Source organism: Dromiciops gliroides, chromosome 2 (assembly GCF_019393635.1).
Source record: "Dromiciops gliroides isolate mDroGli1 chromosome 2, mDroGli1.pri, whole genome shotgun sequence".
NCBI classification, from domain to species: Eukaryota; Metazoa; Chordata; class Mammalia; order Microbiotheria; family Microbiotheriidae; genus Dromiciops; species Dromiciops gliroides.
The window spans coordinates 560820070-560841600 of record NC_057862.1 but is presented as its reverse complement, the minus strand read 5'-3'; the positions used below and the strand labels follow the sequence as shown (position 1 = coordinate 560841600).

The 21531-nt window shown below is 40.2% G+C and overlaps 1 protein-coding gene across 8 annotated transcripts in view; it reads right to left on the bottom strand.

Moving 5' to 3' along the window:
- Window positions 1–640: 640 nt before the first annotated feature.
- The window catches only part of DZANK1 (double zinc ribbon and ankyrin repeat domains 1), a 141074-nt gene continuing 120183 nt past the window's right edge, over window positions 641–21531 (bottom strand). For 6 of the 8 annotated variants that reach the window (XM_043989377.1, XM_043989378.1, XM_043989371.1 and 3 more), the window contains 4 exons: window positions 17798–17878; window positions 15895–16022; window positions 1443–1517; window positions 641–953 (listed from right to left, as the gene is read on the bottom strand). In XM_043989377.1, coding sequence (XP_043845312.1) covers window positions 788–953; window positions 1443–1517; window positions 15895–16022; window positions 17798–17878 — 450 coding nt within the window. In that variant the 3' untranslated portion in view covers window positions 641–787. Of the gene's footprint in view, window positions 954–1442; window positions 1518–11186; window positions 11632–11697; window positions 11984–15894; window positions 16023–17797; window positions 17879–21531 lie in introns of those variants that run through there. The other 2 variants (XM_043989376.1, XM_043989375.1) reach the window with 2 other exon arrangements.

Here is a 21531-nt window from a genome sequence, read left to right as displayed (position 1 = left end):
GTCCCTCTTCTTCTAGCCCCATCAAATTATCTTGTATCTATTTTCTTATTGATGCCTTTTTTGGGGGGTTTTGTTTATTTTTTGGAGGCAATCAGGGTTAAGTGACTTGCTCAGGGTCACACAGCTAGTAAGTGTCTGAAGCAGGATTTGAACTCAGGGAAATCAAAGGTAGATCTCTTTAGGAAAACTTGGGGGAGGGGATCCTATGAATTACTTGATCACACACAAATTGAAATATCAAAAAAGAAACAAAGTTGTATATTAATGCATAGTGATTTATTCAAACATAATTTGTAGGGCTAAAGGTTAAATAAAATATCTGATATAGAATTTATTTATAAGTATCATAACAGAAAAAAATTTCAGAGGTTTATAAGCAAGTATAGATATATTTATCACACTATGGAGTAAACAGGAAATGGCCTTGTGTACTGGTTCTATTTTCATTTAATAATTTCCATAAACACATAATCTCCTAACTGGCTAAACTAAACTTCCTTAATTCCTAAATTAAAAAAAAAAGTTGAGCATGTGGTGTGTTACATCTTTGTTTCCTTCCTTCCTTCCTTCCTTCCTTCCTTCCTTCCTTCCTTCCTTCCTTCCTTCCTTCCTTCCTTCCTTTAATTTTTTTGTGGGGCAATGAGGGTTAAGTGACTTGCCCAGGGTCACACAGCTAGTAAGTGTCAAGTGTCTGGGGCTGGTGCTTTATCCACTGCACCACCTAGCTGCCCCACATGTTTTCTTTAAATAAAGACAAATGGGCATTTAGGAGTAAGGAAACTTAGGGTCAAAAGTCATCTACACTGAGGTTCTCAGGTTGCGAATGTTCGTCCAGGATTTCTTGGCCAAGTTTTGCTTGAAACAGCGAGATGATTTCATCATTTCCCATCTTCAGGGCCAAATCATATGCTGACTGTCCTTCTTCATTTTTCTTTTGAATATTTGCATCATATCTGCAAATGAAATATATGAAAGTCGAAGTGGCTTGGGGAAAAGATGTTTAATCAGCTATGTCCATCATATATCATAGAGTTCAAACTAACTGACCATCATACTATCTGGCTTTCATCTATGTATGTCTGTATATACATACACACATACATACGTACACATTTGGAAAATAAAGTATAAGATCTGTACATTTTGAGGGGACATATTGCTATAAAAAAAACAATTCTAAATCTCAGGTGATATTTCCTATTACATTAAAACGACATATCCAGGAATATTGAAGACGAATAACAAAAGGGCAATGCTTTCGCTGCCTTTGAAAGTTCTTTACTTACCAATCCAGTTTTACACTGGCCTAAAGGGCAAGGTAGGACTCTTTCTTCAATGCCCTGGGAAGCTCCTTTAGGTCCTCTTTTCAGCAGGGTTGTTCCTATGCCCATATTTCATTTCCCTCTTTTCAATCTCTGACACCCAAGAACCAATGAACTTACTTCAATAAGGCTGCTATGCATTTCTTTCCTTCTGGCCCCAGCAGACATGCTTCATGAAGAGCTGTGTTTCCAAGCCTGTTTGGGGGAGGAGGATGAAAGCCTATTTTACTCATGACTAAGGTTTTAGTATCATCAGGAACAGATATTGTGAGGAAAGGATGGACTCTAGTGGTTAGGTACGGCATAATGCTAGGAACCAACATGGATTCTACCTCAACCTCCACCACTGACACACTCACTAATTGTGGAAGGTCACATCAGTTTCCTCCTTTATCCTTTGCTTATAGAGAAGCTCTGAAAATGAATGAGTTTAAGTTACAGAGAGAACGAGAAGTCTTATACATATTAATTTATTTTAAAATATTAATATGAATAAATACATATGAGTCTTATATCAAAGACATCCTCCTGACACGAAGGGCACAGATACATACATGTACATACATACATATGTGTGTCTATCTCTCTCCACATACACATATACACACACATTTTGAGTACTTCTTATTTCTGTGGCTGAATTTCTATGTATTAATTACTTATTATCCATAACATCACTCACACATGTTCCATTCTCTCCTCTGGCCACAGAGTACAAAGCTATCATCTTTATACAGGCCCTCATCAATGACCTGATGGTTGGTCTCCCTGCCTCTAGTTTCTCCCCACTCCAGTCTATCCTTTACTCTTTTTTTTTTTTTTTCGGGTGGGGCAATGAGGGTTAAGTGACTTGCCCAGGATCACAGAGCTAGTAAGTGTCAAGTGGGTGAGGCCAGCTTTGAACTCAGGTCCTCCTGAATCTAGGGCCAGTGCTCTATCCACTGTACCACCTAGCTGCCCCCTAGTTTATCGTTCACTCAACCATCAAAGGGACCTTATGGGAGTGTGGGTCTGACCATGTAACTTACCATACTCAGTGCATTCCATTGGTTCCATATCTTCTCTAGTATCAAATATAAAATCCTCCATTTGGAGTTCAAAGTCCTTTATAATCTGCCCCCTCTGACACATTTCTAGTCTTCTTACACCTTACACTCCCCCGGCATACAGACTGTGATCCAGTAACACTGGCCTCCTTCCTACTCCTTGAATAGCATCTTCCAACACTTCCAACATTCCATCTTTAAACTTGAAGCCTGTTTACTGGCTATCCTCCATGCCTGGAATGTCCCTCCTCATTTTCACCTCTTTGCTTCCCTGGTTTCCTTCAAGTCATGGCCAAAATCCTACCTTCCACAGGAAGCACTTCCCAATCTCCCTTAATTCTTGTGCGCTTCTTCTATTGATTATTTCCAATTTATCCTGTGAACTGCAGTGTTTTAAGTACATATGTATTTTAAAGTAGCATTCATCCACTTAGAAGAACACTAGTTTTTCCCCTTCTTTTTCTGTTGGCTTTATTTCCTCATCTTAACGGCTCTAAGGAATTTCCATCAAGCTATTGTGATCTATAGGTTCTAGTCCAAGATGGCTGCCAACAGACCAGTTGCCTTCCTGAGCCTCTTCCTCAGGCCTTCCTTGATCGTTTCAGGTGTAACACACCCATATGGAGATTATTACGAGGAATGGGGGATAATGTGGGAAAGTGTGGATGGGGTGTGGTCTCTATTTAAAATTTGGGGGTCAAATAAGACTCTTAGTTTATTTTTTTTGTTTTTTGTTTTTGCAGGGCAATGGGGGTTAAGTAACTTGCCCAGGGTCACACAGCTAGTAAGTGTCAAGTGTCTGAGGCCGGCTTTGAACTCAGGTACTCCTGAATCCAGGGCCAGTGCTTTATCCACTGTGCCACCTAGCTGCCCCGCTTAGTTTATTTAAAAAATTTTTTAAAAATTTTTTTGGGTGAGGCAATGGGGGTTAAGTGACTTGCCCAGGGTCACACAGCTAGTAAGTGTCAAGTGTCTGAGGCCAGATTTGAACTCAAGTCCTCCTGAATCCAGGGTCAGTGCTTTATCCACTGTGCTACCTAGCTGCCCCAAGACTCTTAGTTTATTGAGGTCATCTGAAAGGCTGCTCTAGACCAGCTAAACCAATTAACCCAAGACCACAGATCCACATCCTAAAAAAACCCCCAACCTGTTCTATATAAAAGATATCAGGTGGTAGGCAAATAAAAATTTTAATAAAATAATAGAATACTGTAATATCACTTTTCACCCACATTACTCCCATTTTCCTTTCCCTGCGATGCAACAAGACAGATATATATGAAGCAGGGACAAAAAACAGTGGGAAAGAAAACCACTACAAAAGAAAAAGACACCTACCCTTTGAAGGAAATCATCAAACAGAAGTGTGCTAAGTCCTCAGGCTAGGGCTTTTTTTTTTTTTTCAAGTGAGGCAATTGGGGTTAAGTGACTTGCCCAGGGTCACACAGCTAGTATGTGTCAAGTGTCTGAGGCCAGATTTGAACTCAGGTACTCCTGACTCCAGGGCGGGTGCTTTATCCACTGTACCACCTAGCCACCCCTAGGGCTTCTTTTAAACAGTGTCCTTAGGTATTTTGTTGTTGTTTTTTAGGGGGTTTTTCTGGGCCTCCTTTTCTTCCTTGGTTGCCCCACTGCACCTGGGACCCCACTCTTTTTCTTGTACTAGAGATCTCTAGTTTGTCGGTACCCTCTTTTGGTTTCTAGTTCCTTCCCCTTCCCTTCTCTGAAGCTAGGTCCCTTACCATTTGATAGAAATAGGACTTAGAACTGAAAGGAGCATTGTTTTTCTTATTTGTAAAGTGAGGTGGTTGGATCAGATGATTTCTGAGGACTGTGGAAGTTAAGCGACTTGCCCAAGTGCTAGCATGGCTAGGATTGTAACCCTGGTGCTCTGACTCCAAACTCACTACTTTTGCCACCAAATGATATGTTGGCTTTGTCTGTAGGAAAGGACAGAAAGCTTGCTATCTGTCTCTGAAAAGTCCCCAACCCTTATTTTAGGTGCTTCAGAAGGGTGTTCTGGGGCCAGCTAGGTGGTGCAGTAGATAAAGCACCATCCCTGGATTTAGGAAGACCTGAGTTCAAATCCAGCCTCAGACATTTGATACTTACTAGCTCTGTGACCCTGAGCAAGTCACTTAACCCCCATTGCCCCATCCCCCCCAAAAGGTGTTCTGTTAGGCACACTATAGGGAAACATACAAAAGGTTAAAAACAACAAAGAAAGGGAGAAGTTACAAGGTTCCTATAGGTCATAATGGCTAATCCTGGTCTTCTAGGATGGTAGCCTCCTAAATGAGAGCCTAGCACCCCTCTGAGGGCTGTGTCATGACCCTCACCTTGCATAAACCACCAGTTGGAGGATAAGAAGGTAGTTTAACATGCAGCCTTTTCCTGTTGGCCAATCATGGGGCCTTGTCTCCAATAAAACCCCATCACCTCCTTCACCCATAATTGCTCATCTTCTCCAGCCTCTCAGGGATTCTACTTTGCTATTCTTTATATTCCCAACAAACATGTTATAGAATGTCCGATGCATAATAGGTGCTTGATAAATGCTTATTGACTCTCTGACTGACCCATTTCCACCTCCTCTTGTTATTGGCCTCCCAGCACAAGCTCTTAACCTCTCCCCTTCTATACCTGTGTGGGCCCTGCCAAATGGTTAAAATCTAACAGTGACTTAGGCAACTACAACAGCAGATAGACAAAATTTCTTCTCCCCTTCAACATACCCACATCATGTCCCTCTTCCTTCCCATGACCAGATAGCTGGGGGAGGCAACCTTCAATGAGCTCTGTGCTATAGGGCAGTGAATGGGAAGAGCTGCACTCTCCTCTACCTTTCTTTTCATTTTTTTTTTGGGAGCGGGGCAATGAGGTTTAAGTGACTTGCCCAGGGTCACACAGCTAGTAAGTGTCAAGTATCTAAGGCTGGATTTGAACTCAGGTCCTCCTGAATCCAGGGCTGGTGCTTTATCCACTGCGCCACCAAGCTGCCCCCTCTCTTTTCATTTTCACTGGGACAGTGAGTAGCCCAGGATAAGCAGGGATGATGATTCGTGATCTGCATAGCAGATCTCATTGTATTTCTTGCCCCCTCCCCCAAACCCACTTCTTTTCCTAACTTCCCTATTTCTGTCAGAGGCATCACCATTCTTTTTTGTTGTCATTGGTGTCAAATCTTGGTTTTTCAATCCAATTGCTCCCACACGTGCAAATGGTTGCCAGATCTTGTCCTTTCTCTCTTTATAGCACTTCTCACACATTTCCCCTCCTCTTCACTCAACCACCACCCTAATTCAGACTTCATCACTACTTGCCTGAATTGCTGAAGTGGTGTTCTACTGGGCCTCCCTGCCTCATGTCTCTCTTCCACTCCAATCCATTCTTCCCACTGCTGCCAAAAGGATTTCCCTAAAGAACAGGTCTAACCACGTCACTCCCCAAATGAAAAAAACTCCAGTGGTTCACTATGGACTCTACGATCATTTCGATTTCTCTTTTTTTGTTTTTCTGAATACATAATTATTAGCATAGTCGAAAATGTGTGATTTATAAATACATAAATATGTATAGGGGTACATACGGCCTCATGGGTTTTTTTACTGATGAGGTGCACAAACAGTTGTTTGGAGACCACTGTTTTATCCAATTGTACAGGCACTTAGGCCTTGTTTTCTCTTGGTTTCTCTTTGGCTGCCCCCACCCCAACCTCATATTCGTTAATGATTATCTCCAGGGTCAGCCAGTGTCATCTGGATGGTTAACATACTGTTCTGTTGAGAACATATCTTGGTTTCTAGTCATTTACTTCAGTTTGGCAAAACAACAGGCATTTCAGCCCTCCTGGCATCTTCCCATTACCATCTGCATCCCTGGTCCTTTAGTTCAGAATATGGAAGCCACATGCAAGGAAGGCAATTCCTACCCTATCTTCTCTCCTACGTCTCAGAAAAGCCTTTTCTTGGATTCCCACATGTAAGAAATAGTTGCCTCCTCTATGCTAGGAACCCCCCTGGCCAAGGCCCTGAGGGAGCCCTGTTCTTACTCCATGGCTTCCCTTGGGTTTCAGGCTGCAAGAACTTTAAACAGTGGTTGGCTCATAATAGTGCTGAGTAAATGCTTATTGACCGACTAATAGGTATCTTTTCTTGTTGATGGAATCCTAGAGCAAGTCCTTAATCTCTTCCCTAGAGCAACTGTTTGGGCCTGGCAGGGTGGTTAAAACCTATCAGTTACTTAGGCATTTACAACAGCAGGTACATTTCCTCTTCCTTCCAGTGTCCCCACACCATGTGCCTCACCCCTCCCATGACCCAAGAGCTGTGGCAGGCACCCTTCAATAGGCTTTAGGGCAATGGATGGTAAGAGCTCCACTCTCCCCCAGCCCCTTTTTCATTCTTAGGGGGACTTCAGGGTTCCGGTGGAGATATCACTGTTCCAGCCTTGAAAAGCTCTGTTCAGAGGTTTTTGATGAATTTTGAGACTTAGTAGGGAGAAAAGTTTGGATGAACTCATATTTCAATCATTCATCCAAAACACAGATCTTACCAAGATTTTAAAAGGTAGGATTGTAGTCTTAAGATAAAGGACAGAATGTTTAAACTAGAATAGACCATGGAAATCAATTATTCCACCTCATTCATTTTACAGATAAGGAAACTGAGGCCACAAGTTGTTGAGATACTTGGCCTCCTTTGCGAAGGTCATATAGCTATTGACAAAGGAGTGCCTCTCATTTTTGTTTTAGTTTGTAATTAGATAGAATAAAATGAGTGATAGTATATTCAAATGTATCTGGCACCTTATTCTCAGACACAGACAGCATGAGATCATGGTTGAGCTGTTTTCATACCGCCATGAGTAAGCCAATATTCTACTGCAAGAAGTTGGAGCATATACCTTTGGATATATACTTTTCTCTGAAATCTTGAAGGCCTCATCTCACGGTGGGGGCGGGGCACAAAAAAATTTTAAAATGTCAATCATTTAGACAATGCAAGGCCTCCACAGCATGTTGGGAGGACCCCTTGTGGAGGATTTATGGAAGAACATGGACAAGAATCACATGGGATGAGGGAATTAGATACGCTGCAATCTCACTTTACCAGGATTTATGTATACTGATGAGATCACAAGCTCTCTCCAAGTATTATTGAAGTGTTATCGAGACTCAGTGCTTCTTAAGATTCCATGTGGAATCTTCGATTCCTTCGAGTCATGGAGTCATCTATCTTTCCTGTCCTTTGGTTACTTAAGTAACTTAGCTAGCTAAGGTTCTTGATGCCAAGGAGAGTTGTGTGGTTGGCCGCTCTCCCCTTATGCTTTGCCAGAGGAAATTCAAGACTGACCAGGCAATCGCCATTGTGCTAGACAGCAAAAATGTCTGTACATTTTCAAAGGGCAGCTCATGAAGGGCTGTGCTGTAGCAACAGACTTCCCTTTTATCAGCAAAAACTTAGTTAAAACATCTCAAGGCCTTGGGGTTTTTTAACCTCTAAAATGAGGAAGTTGAACTATGTAGTCTCTAAGGCCCTTCCTAGCTCTAAATTTTATGACCCTGTATTTTATGACGGTGCTTGCCACATCAGCCTCACAGATGATAATTTTTTGTCCTATCTGAACCACAATGAGTGATAGTGTGAGGAGGAATTTTGAATATTCTAATTTTCTGCAACTCTAATCTGGGGATACTTTTTAGTTAAGGTTTTTTTTTTGCGTTGCATGAAATTGTTTTAAAAACCCCATTATTATCAAAGCTTCTGGGACTTTCCTTCTTTACAATGAAGATTCACTATCCTCATAATGTCTAATGTCAAGGTTATCTTTTTTGAAACTTATATACATATATATACACATACATGTATGTTTATTTATACATACACAATATATATAATATATACATATATAAATACATATTTCCTGCAATTATGTTAAAATATTTTAATACTTAAAAAAGTTTTGAGTTCCAAATTCTATCCCTCCCTTCCATCCCTCCTCCCTGAGATAGTAAGCAATCAGATATAGGTTATACATGTGCAATCACATAAAACATTTCTGAAGCCTTTCTTGACTAGACTAACTCTTCTACTATGATCAAGTAAGGAGCTTCCACAACTTAATTTCATGGACTGATTGATCAGTGACTACCTATACTATCATTTAGGATATTGTTTATATGAGGAATTAAGAAACTGCAGCACAGAAGTGTGCACATAGCCCCCACAAATGATTTGCTAACTGCAGAGAAGGATTGTACTGTGTTCTCAAAGTCAATGTGTTAGGACACTTGGTCTCAAAGGGAGAAAAAAAATTCCTCTGTACAGGTTTTCAGTTCCCAATAAAACAAATCTAGTAATACTCTACATGAATTCTGTGTGATACCAGTATATATGGTTAGGGTCGGAGGCAAATAGGATGGATGAATTTAAAATTCAAGCAAACTGGGGCAGCTAGGTGGCGCAGTGGATAGAGCACCGGCCCTGGAGTCAGGAGTACCTGAGTTCAAATCCAGCCTCAGACACTTAATACTTACTAGCCGTGTGACCCTGGGCAAGTCACTTAACCCCAATTGCCTCACCAAAAAAAAAAAAAAATTCAAGCAAACTGCTCTCCTCTCTGGGATAGAAAATCAACACATCAGTGGGATGATCTGCTCCATGAAAAGATTCATCTCAAGCAAATGGGATTTCTAGTTTTCCAGCCATCTAAGGTGTAGGGAGGAACTGAAATTCAGGCTGTCCAAGTACACCAAATGTGATTAGGTTATAATCATCTTGCCATTGTGTCTCAGGGCACCAAATCTAAAGGGTAGCTGGTAGCACTTGTACTCCTTGAAGGAAGGTGGCCCAGGTGGAAGTGATAGGCTCAGAGCTATGATGAGGTAGAGTCAGTGACCTGATGGTAAGAACTGGTTTGAGTTTAGAGCGGGACTCCCACTCCATCCAACAAAGAAACCCGATTCTAGCTTCAGTTCCCAGGGTTCACCTGGCTGAGGGTGGGAATTTGGAGCACACAAATAACAGGACCCAAGTTCTGGCCTGGCTTACAAAAAGGTAGAGAAGCCCAGTCCTTGCTCTGGGCCCTGCAGTGGCAAAAACAGTGCTCTTTTAGGAACTATTTTGTGGCACATTTTGTCTGGAAAGGAACAGAAACCCCGCTACCAATTGGGACAGAGGTTGAGAGGTGCACAGGTCCCCCATTGCCAGAGGGGCAAGCCCTTTAGAAAGGACAAGCTAATGAAGGGACACATTGAGAAACATTTTCATGGCTAAAAACTCAAGGTGCTAGGCAGTAGAACTGTGGTAAAAGTGTGGTGGGTCAATCAACCAGCAAACACTTAATTGCCTACTATGTTCCAGCCATTCTCAGAGGGGAGTGTTCAGTAGCCACAAGGTCTGCAGGTAAAACATTGGCCATCTTGGTGAGGGTAGAGAAAACTTCCTCAGGTCTAGGAGTTTTCAGCTACCTCTTAGGGTAAAGTAAAGAGAAGGGAAGCAGAAAGAAATAATGTTTTACAAATATTATTTCTTATAACCCAGGGAGGTAGGGAAGGTCATTTCACACGGCCAACCCCTTGGCCCCGGGACCTTTTCTCTTTCCCTCTGACTTGTGCCCTCCTCCCTTCTCCAACTTTCCTGCTGCCTGGAGGATGCTGAGCAAGCTCAGTGTCAGGATAAACCTGAATTTGGACTGAGACCCATCACTTGGCTGCTTATCCAGAGTTATGACACCAGGGGCTACTGGTCCAGTTCCCAGGAGGTAGACACGAAGAGTCTAAGTTTCAATAACTTATTCAAAAAATCCCTGGAGTCAGGACATTGGGGTTATAGTACCCTCTCTGACACTAATCCTCGGTCTCTATTCTGTTAAAAAGGGTCGGCCAAGCTTGTCTCTAAGCTGTTCCAGTTCTAACAGTCTGTGAGTCTGAGATTTGGGCTCTTTCTAATTCTGCCTCTGCTCAGCCTCAATTTCAGTAAAGGTTCAATTAATTTTTCCTCTATGATCAGGGGCAAGTCATTTCCCCTCTCTAGGGCCTCAATTGCCTTCTTCTTAAAATGAAGGTGTTGCTAGAACTTGTTTTCAAAGTTCACAGATTAAGTGAACTTGTGGACTTATTTTAAAAATATTTTGCTAACTGCTATATTTCAATATATTTCATATCCTTTGTAATCCTCTGTATTTTATTTCATGTATTTGTTTATTTTTGACTATTTGATTATGAGTTGGTACCTTAGAGAAAGGTACCTTTTCAGCTTTAACATTTTACAAAATGTGATGGGAATGGAAGGGATAAGAAGGTTGGGTGACTGGACTGGTGACTAGATTTAAATAATGCTTTCTATGATGTGAGACTCTCAATCGTGACATAAGCCACCTGACATGTTAGAGTAGAATTCTATCACTGACTAGGTACTTTGCATTAATCCTTCTTGGTTACTGTTGATTTCATGCAACACTTTGGTGGGGGGGGGGAGGGGGCAACAGGGCTTGCCTCACTTAACCATGAGGGTTAAGTGACTTGCCCAGGGTCACACAGCTAAATGCAACACTTTTCAATAACTGCATGGTAGTATGGCACATATTACCATTTTGGAATATAATGGCTAAGGAAATACGATCTATCCTTAAGTCCTTTAGAGAGCCTCTATTATTTAATGAAGACTCAGTTCAACGTATGTTTATTGAGACCATGATGACATGTACAAAACACTATGGTAGGCACTGGGGATACAAAGACAGAAGTGAGTTTCCAATCTATTCACATACTACATTAAATAGTGTGCTGAGCCCAATACAGTGGGTGTGGGTGCTGCTCAGTGAGAGAGACAACCAAAACTTTATATTCAGAATCTAATAATCATAGTGGATCAAGGCAAATTCCTTCTTAGAAAACATCACCAATTAATGAAAAAATATATATTCAATTAAACAAAAGAATATGGGAAAGAACAGAGAGGAATATGGTAAAAATTTAAGAACAGAGACTACTTTCTATGCACTTTATGCAAATGCTCACCTCTCCCTGTCATCTTTTCAAGTCCTCTAACAAACAGTCTCAAGTTTCTGCTTTACTTTTTCTAGAGGAAACTGTGATTCAGTAAGTATGTAGGCTGCTGTTAAATGTCTTCATTTTCATTGGTGGACACATATTTCTCCTTAGCAGTTTCTATCAGGTGTAGATAGATTCATTCTGGTAGGGATGACATAGAACACAAACCCTTGGAAAACTCCAAGCAGGCAGTCTGCATCTTGCCAACCTATTCAATGGAAAACCCAACTTGTAGGCAGTAACCTGGGTTGTGCTATCCTCTGCCTGGCAGATGGATGAGAGAAGAGTACAATGCAAATGTTTATTTGTCAGTGACCATTGTCTCAAAAGGAAGAACATAACCAAATACATCCTAAATAACATTAACAATGAATATTATTTATAATATTGGAGAAAGTGAGATTCAATGTACTTTATTTATTAGTTATCTATACATTCATTAATTCATTTATTTATTTAATCTGCCTTCACCAAGATACTGGGATAGGAAGAGAGACAATCTTCTATTTTGTTCAGGGAGAGGCCACTTGTTCCACTTTACTCCTTCACCAAAATGTGATCTAAATCATACCAATAACAGTGATGACAACAGTAATAAGAACGATTCATTTTGTATAATGCAGATAAATCATTATAATTACTATACTTAGAAGACACATTACAAAAATCTTATACAGAAACAGTAAATAAATATGTGGCTCTGACTCTGGAGTGAAAGCAAATGTAGAAAATTAGAGAACATAGGATAGCAAACATCAACTCTTGTTAGAAATCTCCCAGAACTGGAGAACTCTCATATTTTAGGACCAATGAAAAAAGTGCTCTGCACAACTCTGTTGTCAGGAGGCTTGTTCTAATAATAGATTACTATTGTGCATTAGGCCAAAAGGACTAATAATGCTATAAGGCCAGAATCATCTATTATAAAAATATATACATAAGTGCAATATAAAAATGTTATTAATAACACTCCAACAATAAGCCTCAAGAAGAAACTGACAAAAGAATTCACAAAGTACTTTAAGATTAAACACTAGCCACCTTTGAGACAATTATCTGTAAAACGAATCTTCAACAGCAGGTTAAGATAGTCTGCTATTTGATAAAAATAATGTAGTAGGATCATAGATCTAAAGCCAAAAAGGACTTCAGAGATCATCTCATCCAATTTCCTCAATTTAGATAGACTTAAGGAAACAGGCCCAGAGAAATGACTTGCCCAAGGCCACACAAATAGTAAGTATCAGAGAGAGAATTTGAACCATATTCTTCTGGCTCCAGAGCCAGTTTTCTTTGCACTGTACTGTAGATTTTGTTCATTTAGATGTCCTGTTTGGTAGAAATAGTTCACGCACACGCACACACACACACATATACACACAGAAAATCATTCTGGAAAAGTGGCTAAAATAAATTTGAATACTAAGAAAAAAATCAAGGTAAAATTATTTATAATCTAAGCAATTGGGGTAGTTTCCCATATACCCGCTGGACATTTCATAGAAATGGGTACAAGAAGTAGGTTATTTAGGAGTCAGTTCACAAGAATAACCACAGCAGTAAGAGATTTCGATTCTAGTAACAAATTATTTTAATGTCCTTGGCCCATTATGCTATAATGACTAAATACAAATAAAATAAATTCGTGCTGGAAATGATACCATTTTAAAGTACTCAGGCATTGATCTTCAAGGTAGTTTAAAAAGGGGAGGGGGCAGCTAGGTGGCGCAGTGGATAAAGCAATGGCTCTGGCTTCAGGAGGACCTGAGTTCAAATATGGCCTTAGACACTTGACACTTACTAGCTGCAAGTCGCTTAACCCTCATTACCCCGCAAAAAAAAGGGAGATTCCAAATGGAAAATATTCCTGATGCTATTACAAACTAAAACAATACGACTGAGATGATAGCAGCCACCAGAGGGGTGCATAATGGCCAACGTGTGCTATCACATCAATCCCATGCTCTATGCATGCCTATGGCAGCCACAACATAAATGCTTTTCATTTCTAATAAAACTCCTTATAAGAATGGACTATACATGTATGTGTCAAGGATTACTCAAACAGATCTATGATCTCAATAATGTGGGTATGCCTTCCAATAATTCATATCCTGACTCATCCTATGCCACTCTTGCTAATATCCTCACAAAAGTTCATTATGGGGTCCATCCAATGTAGTAGGAGCCCTCTGCAAATTCTCTGGACATCACAAGGATCTCAGTGGAGTATATATGATGCCAATCTGTTAGCCCATCATTTCAGATCTCACATTTCTTTGGCAATAGCCTTTACATTGCTTCTTTTTAATTTCTTGTTTATAATAGACTTGCTCAAGCCTGCCATACTCCTCTCCATTTCCCTTGAGGGGTGATACTCAACTTTAATTCTTCAGAAACTGAAATATTCAATAACTCACAGCATCACTGTAATAACATCACTGGAAAAATATTAGTATTAAAAAGATAGGACTTTGTTTTGGGGAACCTTGGAATTTCTCAAAGGTTAGGATCTAGCTATTTTCTCTCTTCCTTCTGTTCAGTTCTGGCCCAACTAATTGCCCATTTGCAGTATCTATTTAAAAACAGATTATCTCTGTAGATTGTCCATTCAACTGCACCTTATAGTCTGAACAATAGGCATTCTTCATCCACTTGGTTTGTCCATACTCTTGAGTGCTTATGGGTTTCAGGAGGTTCTATAGCACTCTGAGATGCAATCAGTACATTGATGCAAGCAGTACATTGTCATTCATAAAGTGGAGCATCTGAAGGACTTCTTTGTCTAGAAAGAATCTCTCTGTTTTTACCCTCTGCTTGATAATAATGACCAATGGATCATTGAACAAGGTTATCAACATCTCTTTCAAGGAATCTAGTACATTTTGTACATATGGGAATAAACAGGTAAGCACCTCTGAAGGCTGGCTCAGCTCCTAAAGCCTTCAGGATGGCAAACTTTTTTTTTTTAATTAAAAAAACCAAAAACAACAAACATGTCATCAGGGATTTGAAAGAATGTAGATGCCTGTGATGAGCGCCTAGTCCATTCCTAGGAAAACAGCATCTTCACAGACTGTCCCCTAACTTTTGGTGCTCTTAGTTGGAAGTAGTACCTGGATCCTAGGGATGGTGACTTGAGCATCCCTTCTGCTAAACATAAAAGGAGAGCCCACATAGAGGAGCTGTGAGTCTGTACGCCCTGGGTGGCCCCTGGATATTTCCTATAAAGACGGCAGGACAAGGAGCATCTGTATCATCCCAAAGCACCAAACTCTTCAGCACTGATCCAGAACACATATAGCAGATTGGAAGTGGCCCAGAGGAGCTCTCCTGTTTACCCCCATCACAAATGGGAGATAACTTATTAGAATAAAGCCTTTAGGATAGAATTTTGCTTTATCAGATTAAATCCTTTTTTATTGTCAATAAGTAATAAGTACAAATATTTTTTTTTTTTTGCGGGGCAATGAGGGTTAAGTAACCTACCCAGGGTCACACAGCTATTAAGTGTCAAGTGTCTGAGACCGGATTTGAACTAAGGTCTTCCTGAATCCAGGGCCGGTATTTTATCCACTGCACCACCTAGCTGCCCTTCTTCATTGATATTTTAAGGTAGACAATGATGCCTCCTTTATGAGATGCAATATGAACAATTAAAATCTTGATGATACATATGGGTTGTGTGATCCTAGACAAATCACTTCATAGAGACCCAGGCAACTCTCTTATGCTATAAATTACAAAGCAAGTCCTGATCTGAATTAATAGAGGGAGTTTCTTCACCATAAGTTCCCTGTACCAGTGAAATCACAAGTCTAGACCAAAAAAATAATCTTAATAAAATTTTAGGAATATTCTCTTTATCCTTCAGATATTACCTATAATTGAGGGCCATAAGACAGTACAAACTAATAAGTTAAAATTTAAACTAAGGACAGTTTTATTGTTTTAATGTTCACTCAATGAACTCTATGGAAAGTCCACTGAAAATAGGTAAATCAATAGTCTTTTTTTTTTTTCTTTACCCAGTTTTGGAAGGTTAAAGAAAATAACCTTTTTAATACAGAGGTGGCTTGGTGTAGTGGAGAGAGGATTTGCATTGTGGTGAGGAAGGCCTAGGCTCAAGTATTGCATTTGACACATAAGCACTGTGTGATCATGTGGCCAGTCCCTTAACCTCTCACTATTTCTTTCTTTCTTTTTCTTTTTCTTTTTTTTTTTTTTAACCTCTCACTAGATGAAGAAGTTACCATACCGGAGGGAAGTTCCTCACACCTATGAAATCACAGGTCTGGACAGAAACACTTTCAATGAGTGGGTGACTTTAATCACCTCTAAATCATTTAAGTTAAATAGGGATTGTGTTTTCTTTTCATTCTGCTGAAGGAAAGTCCTGGCATATTTTTAGTTGGTTGCTAAAGAAAATGAGAATACTCTAGCTGATGCCATTCAGTTGGGGGTCACTTACGGTCCTGACTGGTGATCAATATTTGCACCTTTCTGCAGAAGAACTGGTATTGCTTCATGGCGCTTATTTAAAACAGCCAGAGTTAAAGAAGGCCTGTCTTCATTATTGGTGCAGTTGGGATCAGCTCCCTGCAATGGACAGAAAAGGAGGTGTTTTAACAAAAACTCTGTAGTCCAACAAATAGAGCTGTGAGGTGATTGTAGACATGTGTAAAATATGACTGTTTTGGGGCTCGAGAGTTGAGATCAGGGCAGCTGGGTGGTGCAGTGGATAGAGCACCGGCCCTGGATTCAGGAGGACCTGAGTTCAAATCTGGCCTCAGACACTTAACACTTACTAGCTGTGTGACCCTGGGCAAGTCACTTAACCCCAATTACCTCACACAAAAAAGAAAAAGAGTTGAGATCAGACCCATAGCAGATGTGGATGTGTGAAAGAACAAATACTGATTCTGTAAAATAGAGAAGGCAACATGGTTGTTCCTTGAGTTACTGGAAATAGGATTTCCTGGCTCATACAGAGCCAGGATTACCACCTTTCTCTCCAAAGAACCCACAGGGCAGGTGTTGAAGTTGTGCTTAGAAAAGTGTGAACCTGGAAACCATTCATATCCTCTCAGACAGAAACCCTACTACTGGGTATACGCTCCAAAGAGGTAAAAACCACAAGGGTTCCATACATAACAAAACATTCATAACTGCACTTTTCTGTCAGAAAACAACAACCGGAAGCAAAGAGAAACCTTGATAAAGGAATGGCCGAACAAATTCTGGTTTGTGAAATAATAGAACATTACTATGCTTTATGAAAAGACAAATGTAAGACATATGAATGGATGTAAAACAACAACAACAAAAAACCCACCCCAGAAACCAAAACCAAGAGACAAATATACATAATAACTACAGTAGTGTAATAAAAACAATACCAAAAAGTAGCTGAATGTCTATTAGTTTCGATGACCAATCTTGGTCTCAGAGAGAGATAACAAAATGTACTCCTTTTCTTATCATTAAGGCAGGAGCCTATAGGTGGGTAATGTATCAAGTGCTTCCAGAAACGTTTGCTCTGTTGGTTAGTTCTATTGTTTTTCTTTGTTATAAGAGACATCCCTGGAGGTGTGGCTGGGTGGGAGGGAGAGTATATAGGAAAATTAATGTGGTATTAAAATTAGCCATGAGTAAATCTATTTTTCTTTTCCTTTCCTTTTTTTTTTTTTCGGGGCAGTGAGGGTTAAGTGACTTGTCCAGGGTCACACAGCTAGTGAGCGTCAAGTGTCTGAGGCCAGATTTGAACTCAGGTCCTCCTGAATCCAGGGCTGGTGCTTTATCCACTGTGCCACCTAGCTGCCCTCTTTCCCCCTTTTTTTTGGAGGCATTGGGGATTAAGAGACTTGCCCAGGGTCACACTTCCAGAAACTATCTGAGGTCAAATTTGAACTCAGGTCCTTTTGATTTCAGGACCAGTGCTCCATCCACTGCACCACCTTGCTGCCCTCAGTAAATCTATTTTTAAAGATATATGTTGGGGGCACCTAGATGGCGCAGTGGTTAAAGCACCAGCCCTGGATTCAGGAGGATCCGAGTTCAAATCCGGCCTCAGACACTTGATACTTACTAGCTGTGTGACCCTGGACAAGTCACTTAACCCCCATTGCCTTAAAAAAAAAAGATATATGTTAAATTTCCTAAAATTGTGCCTATTGCCTCTCTACTATTAAAAGTGAAAGTAGGTAGCACTTAGCTTAAAGTTTTCAATCTAGTGGTTAGATCCATATTAAAACAGTTTTTTAATTAAACACATTGGGCTTAAAACAACATTGAAAAAAATTATCAGAAACAAATGGACAGGAGGCAGTATTATTGTCAGTTTTGAAGAGGGCCTTTGTTGTTACTATACTTACGTCATCAAGCATTTGTTCAACCACAAAGATTCTTCCATCTCCTTTTAGACTTATTTCCTTCAGAAGGTGTCTACTTTCAGGCTATAGAAACACAGAACATAGTTTATAAACATTCTTTTCTGAATTATACCTTCCCCATCTCTATCTCAAGCCAAATCTTGGGAACAAACCTCCTGACATGATAGTGACTTAAAAATGAAAGTGATATCAAAATAAGTTTACTTCAACCACCAACTTTGGTAAGTTAACATGGGACCACACATAATTGATAGGGAAGCTGAGGACTTGGTGGCATGAAGGCAATAAGAAAAGAAGCATTAATTAAGCATCTACAATGTTCCAGGGACTGTGCTCAGCACTTTACAAATATTGTCTCACTTGTTCTCACGACAACTCTGTGAGCTAGGTGCTATTACCATCATCTTAATTTTATAGCTGAGGAAACTAAGACAGTCAGAAGTTAAATGACTTGCCCAGGGTCACAGAGCAAGTAACTATCTGAGGTTGGATATGAACTCAGGTTTTTCTACTCGGGCCCAGTGCTCTATCCACTGCCTCACTAGCTTCTTCATAATAAGTCAGCTATATGGCTGTTGGCAAACAAATGGGAGTGGTTAGTATAAGACGGTTAGTTATGACATCTGTGCCTGAATTATTTATGGGCTCGTTTAGGTTCTTTGTGTTGTGGTAAAATAGAGGTTATCCTGTACCATGTTTCATTGTTACCATGAGTGCTTGTATAGGTCCTGGGGGAATCCTTTGACCCACATATTTAGAGATGCTAACATGAGTTATATGCTGAGGTTTCCCAGAGGAAATTCTAGGTAGGGGTAATAAAAGGCTAACAAGAGAATAATCCCTAAGATCATACACTGTCTTTGTAGACACAACATTTGGGCTTATATTTAACAACTGGAAAATAGAGCTTTTATGTCTTTTTTTTTTTTTTTAAGTGAGGCAATTGGGGTTAAGTGACTTGCCCAGGGTCACACACCTACTAAGTGTTAAGTGTCTAAGACCGCATTTGAACTCAGGTACTCCTGACTCCAGGGCTGGTGCTCTATCCACTGCACCACCTAGCTGCCCCAGCTCTTATGTCTTAAAGGGAGAAAGGAACCTACTTAGGGTCTTTATAGGAGAGAAGAAGTAGAAATGATCTTTAATAGTATTAGTAGATTAAAAAAACTCAAAAGTAAAAGGGGCTAAGCACAGAAAATGAGAAAAAAGAGACTATAATCTTAGTAAAGAAGCATCCAGCTACTTTGTGATTTCAATAAATGATATAGACAACACACTTTTGCAGATATCTTATGCCTTAAATGACAAAGAGATAAGTATTTAGATATCTTTACAAACCCTGGTTTTTTAACCTAAATTAAAATGGAAAACTTCAAATCTCTAAAGTTTCTCTACTCTTCATAATTACCTTATTTTCATACTAATATCAAAATCCATTTACCCTATATAAACATGTCACTCGCCTACTTCACCACCACAATCACTAACATTATTTTTAAAATGATATATTTTTTTTCAATCAGAAAAAATCTACCTTCTCATCCTTCTACCCCAATACTGGCTGCAAGCCAAAGAAAAATGAAACCTGCTGCAAACATGTAGAGTTAGTCAACAAAAATGTCCACACTAAAAAAATCTTGTGTCACTTTGCACTCTGAATCCTTCACTTCTAACAGGAGGATAGTAGCATGTTCATCATTAGTCAGTACCATGTTTAAACAGTAGCGCATTCCATCATTGGTCCTCTGGAACTGTGGTTGGTCTTGACACTGACAAGTTCCTAATTCTTTCAAAGTTGTTTGTCTTTAGCCTATTGTTGTCATTGCATAAATTGTTCTCCTGGTTCTGTTCACTTCCCTCTGAATCAATTCATACAAACCTCCCCAAATTTCTCAGGAACCACCCCCTTTATCAATTCTTTTTTTTTTTTTTTTTTTTTTTTAGTGAGGCAATTGGGGTTAAGTGACTTGCCCAGGGTCACACAGCTAGTAATTGTTAAGTGTCTGAGGCTGGATTTGAACTCAGGTACTCCTGACTCCAGGGCTGGTGCTTTATCCACTGTGCCACCTAGCTGCCCCCTTTATCAATTCTTATAGCACAATGTATTCCATCACATTTATATACTGTAATTTGTTCAACCATCCCCCAATTAATGCACACCCTCTCAGATTACCATTAGACCCTTTAGAGTTTGTTCCTCTTAGAACTGAATCTTCCTTAACCTAACCTCCCTCTGATTTCCCCTCCCCACTTCTCTCCTATTTACAAAATGAGTGAAACATATTTCTGTACCAAGCTCTGTGTGTGTGCATATGTGTGTGTGTGTATTCTTTCCTTTAACTGGTTCTGAGGTTGAAGTGTCAACTGCTCCTCTCACCCTCCTTCTTTGTTTATATATATATATTTGCATACCCTGATTATGGGAGATAATTTCCCTAAACTTTCTTCTCTGCCCCTCTTCCCCCCCACCTTCCCACCCCACAAGGCACCTCAACTTAGTGTATTCCTCTTCCCCTTCTTTTTCCATTTTTCTCTTAAGACATCAAGACATACTAGAACCACTCCCCAGCCTTGTCTAATTCTATTCCTTTTTTCTCATGCCTCTCCTGCATCATTCTCATTTCTCTTTCCATTCTTTCCTCCACCTCTTTAAATCTTCCTTCTATTTCTCCTACTTTCTCTTCAAAGTCCCTTTTGAGCACTTCCATAGCTTGAGACCAATTCATATTTTTCTTGGAAGCTCTGGATGTTGGCACTTTGACTTTGTTTATCTTCATCTGAGGGTGTATTCTGGTCTACCTTGCCCCCCCCAAAAGCTTTCTATGATCCGCTGCTTTCTTTGCCTACTCATCTCAACCTGGAAGCAGATGTCTGGTTGAAATCTAATTCTCTATGGTCAGAAGCTTGTGACTGTGCTCCTCCCGCACTGGGCTGCCACCACTTGAGTCAGCCCGCTGGTTCAGAACCTGGGTACTTCGCTCCAACTCCAGCAGAGACCACAGGTACTTCATCCCGGTCAACCGCTGAACCTGTCACCAGTCTCTGAGCCAAGTCTCAGAAGAAGCCTCTGGTGTGAAAGACTCTGAGGCCCTGGAGGCACTGTCTGTCCCCATCTAATTCTATTCCTTCTGTGATCCCTGATGATGATGATAGGGTTCAGAGGGAACATATATATATCACCTCCCATATTTGAACAAAAGCAGTTTGTTTTTGTTTACTCTCTTATTAATGTTCATTCATGTTTACTTTTTTATGTTTCTATTAACTCCTTTGAACTTCAAAATTTCTACACTGGGGGGCGGCTAGGTGGTGCAGTGGATAAAGCACCGGCCCTGGATTCAGGAGTACCTGAGTTCAAATCCGGCCTCAGACACTTGACACTTACTAGCTGTGTGACCCTAGGCAAGTCACTTAACCCCCATTGCCCCACAAAACAAAACAAAACAAAAAAACAAAAACAAAAACAAAATTTCTACATAGCTCTAGTCTTTTTATCAGGAATGCTTGGAAGACCTTGGTTTCATTAAAGATCCATTTTTTTCCCCTGTAGTATTTTCCTCAGTTTTCCAGGTAAGTTATTCTTAGCTGTAAGCTCATAGCCTTCAGGAATATTTATTTCAAGTTCCCTGCTCCTCTGTAGTGATGACTACTAAAAGGTGTATGAGCCTAACTGTGGCTCCTCAGTACTTGAATTCTTTCTTTCTAACTGCTCGTAG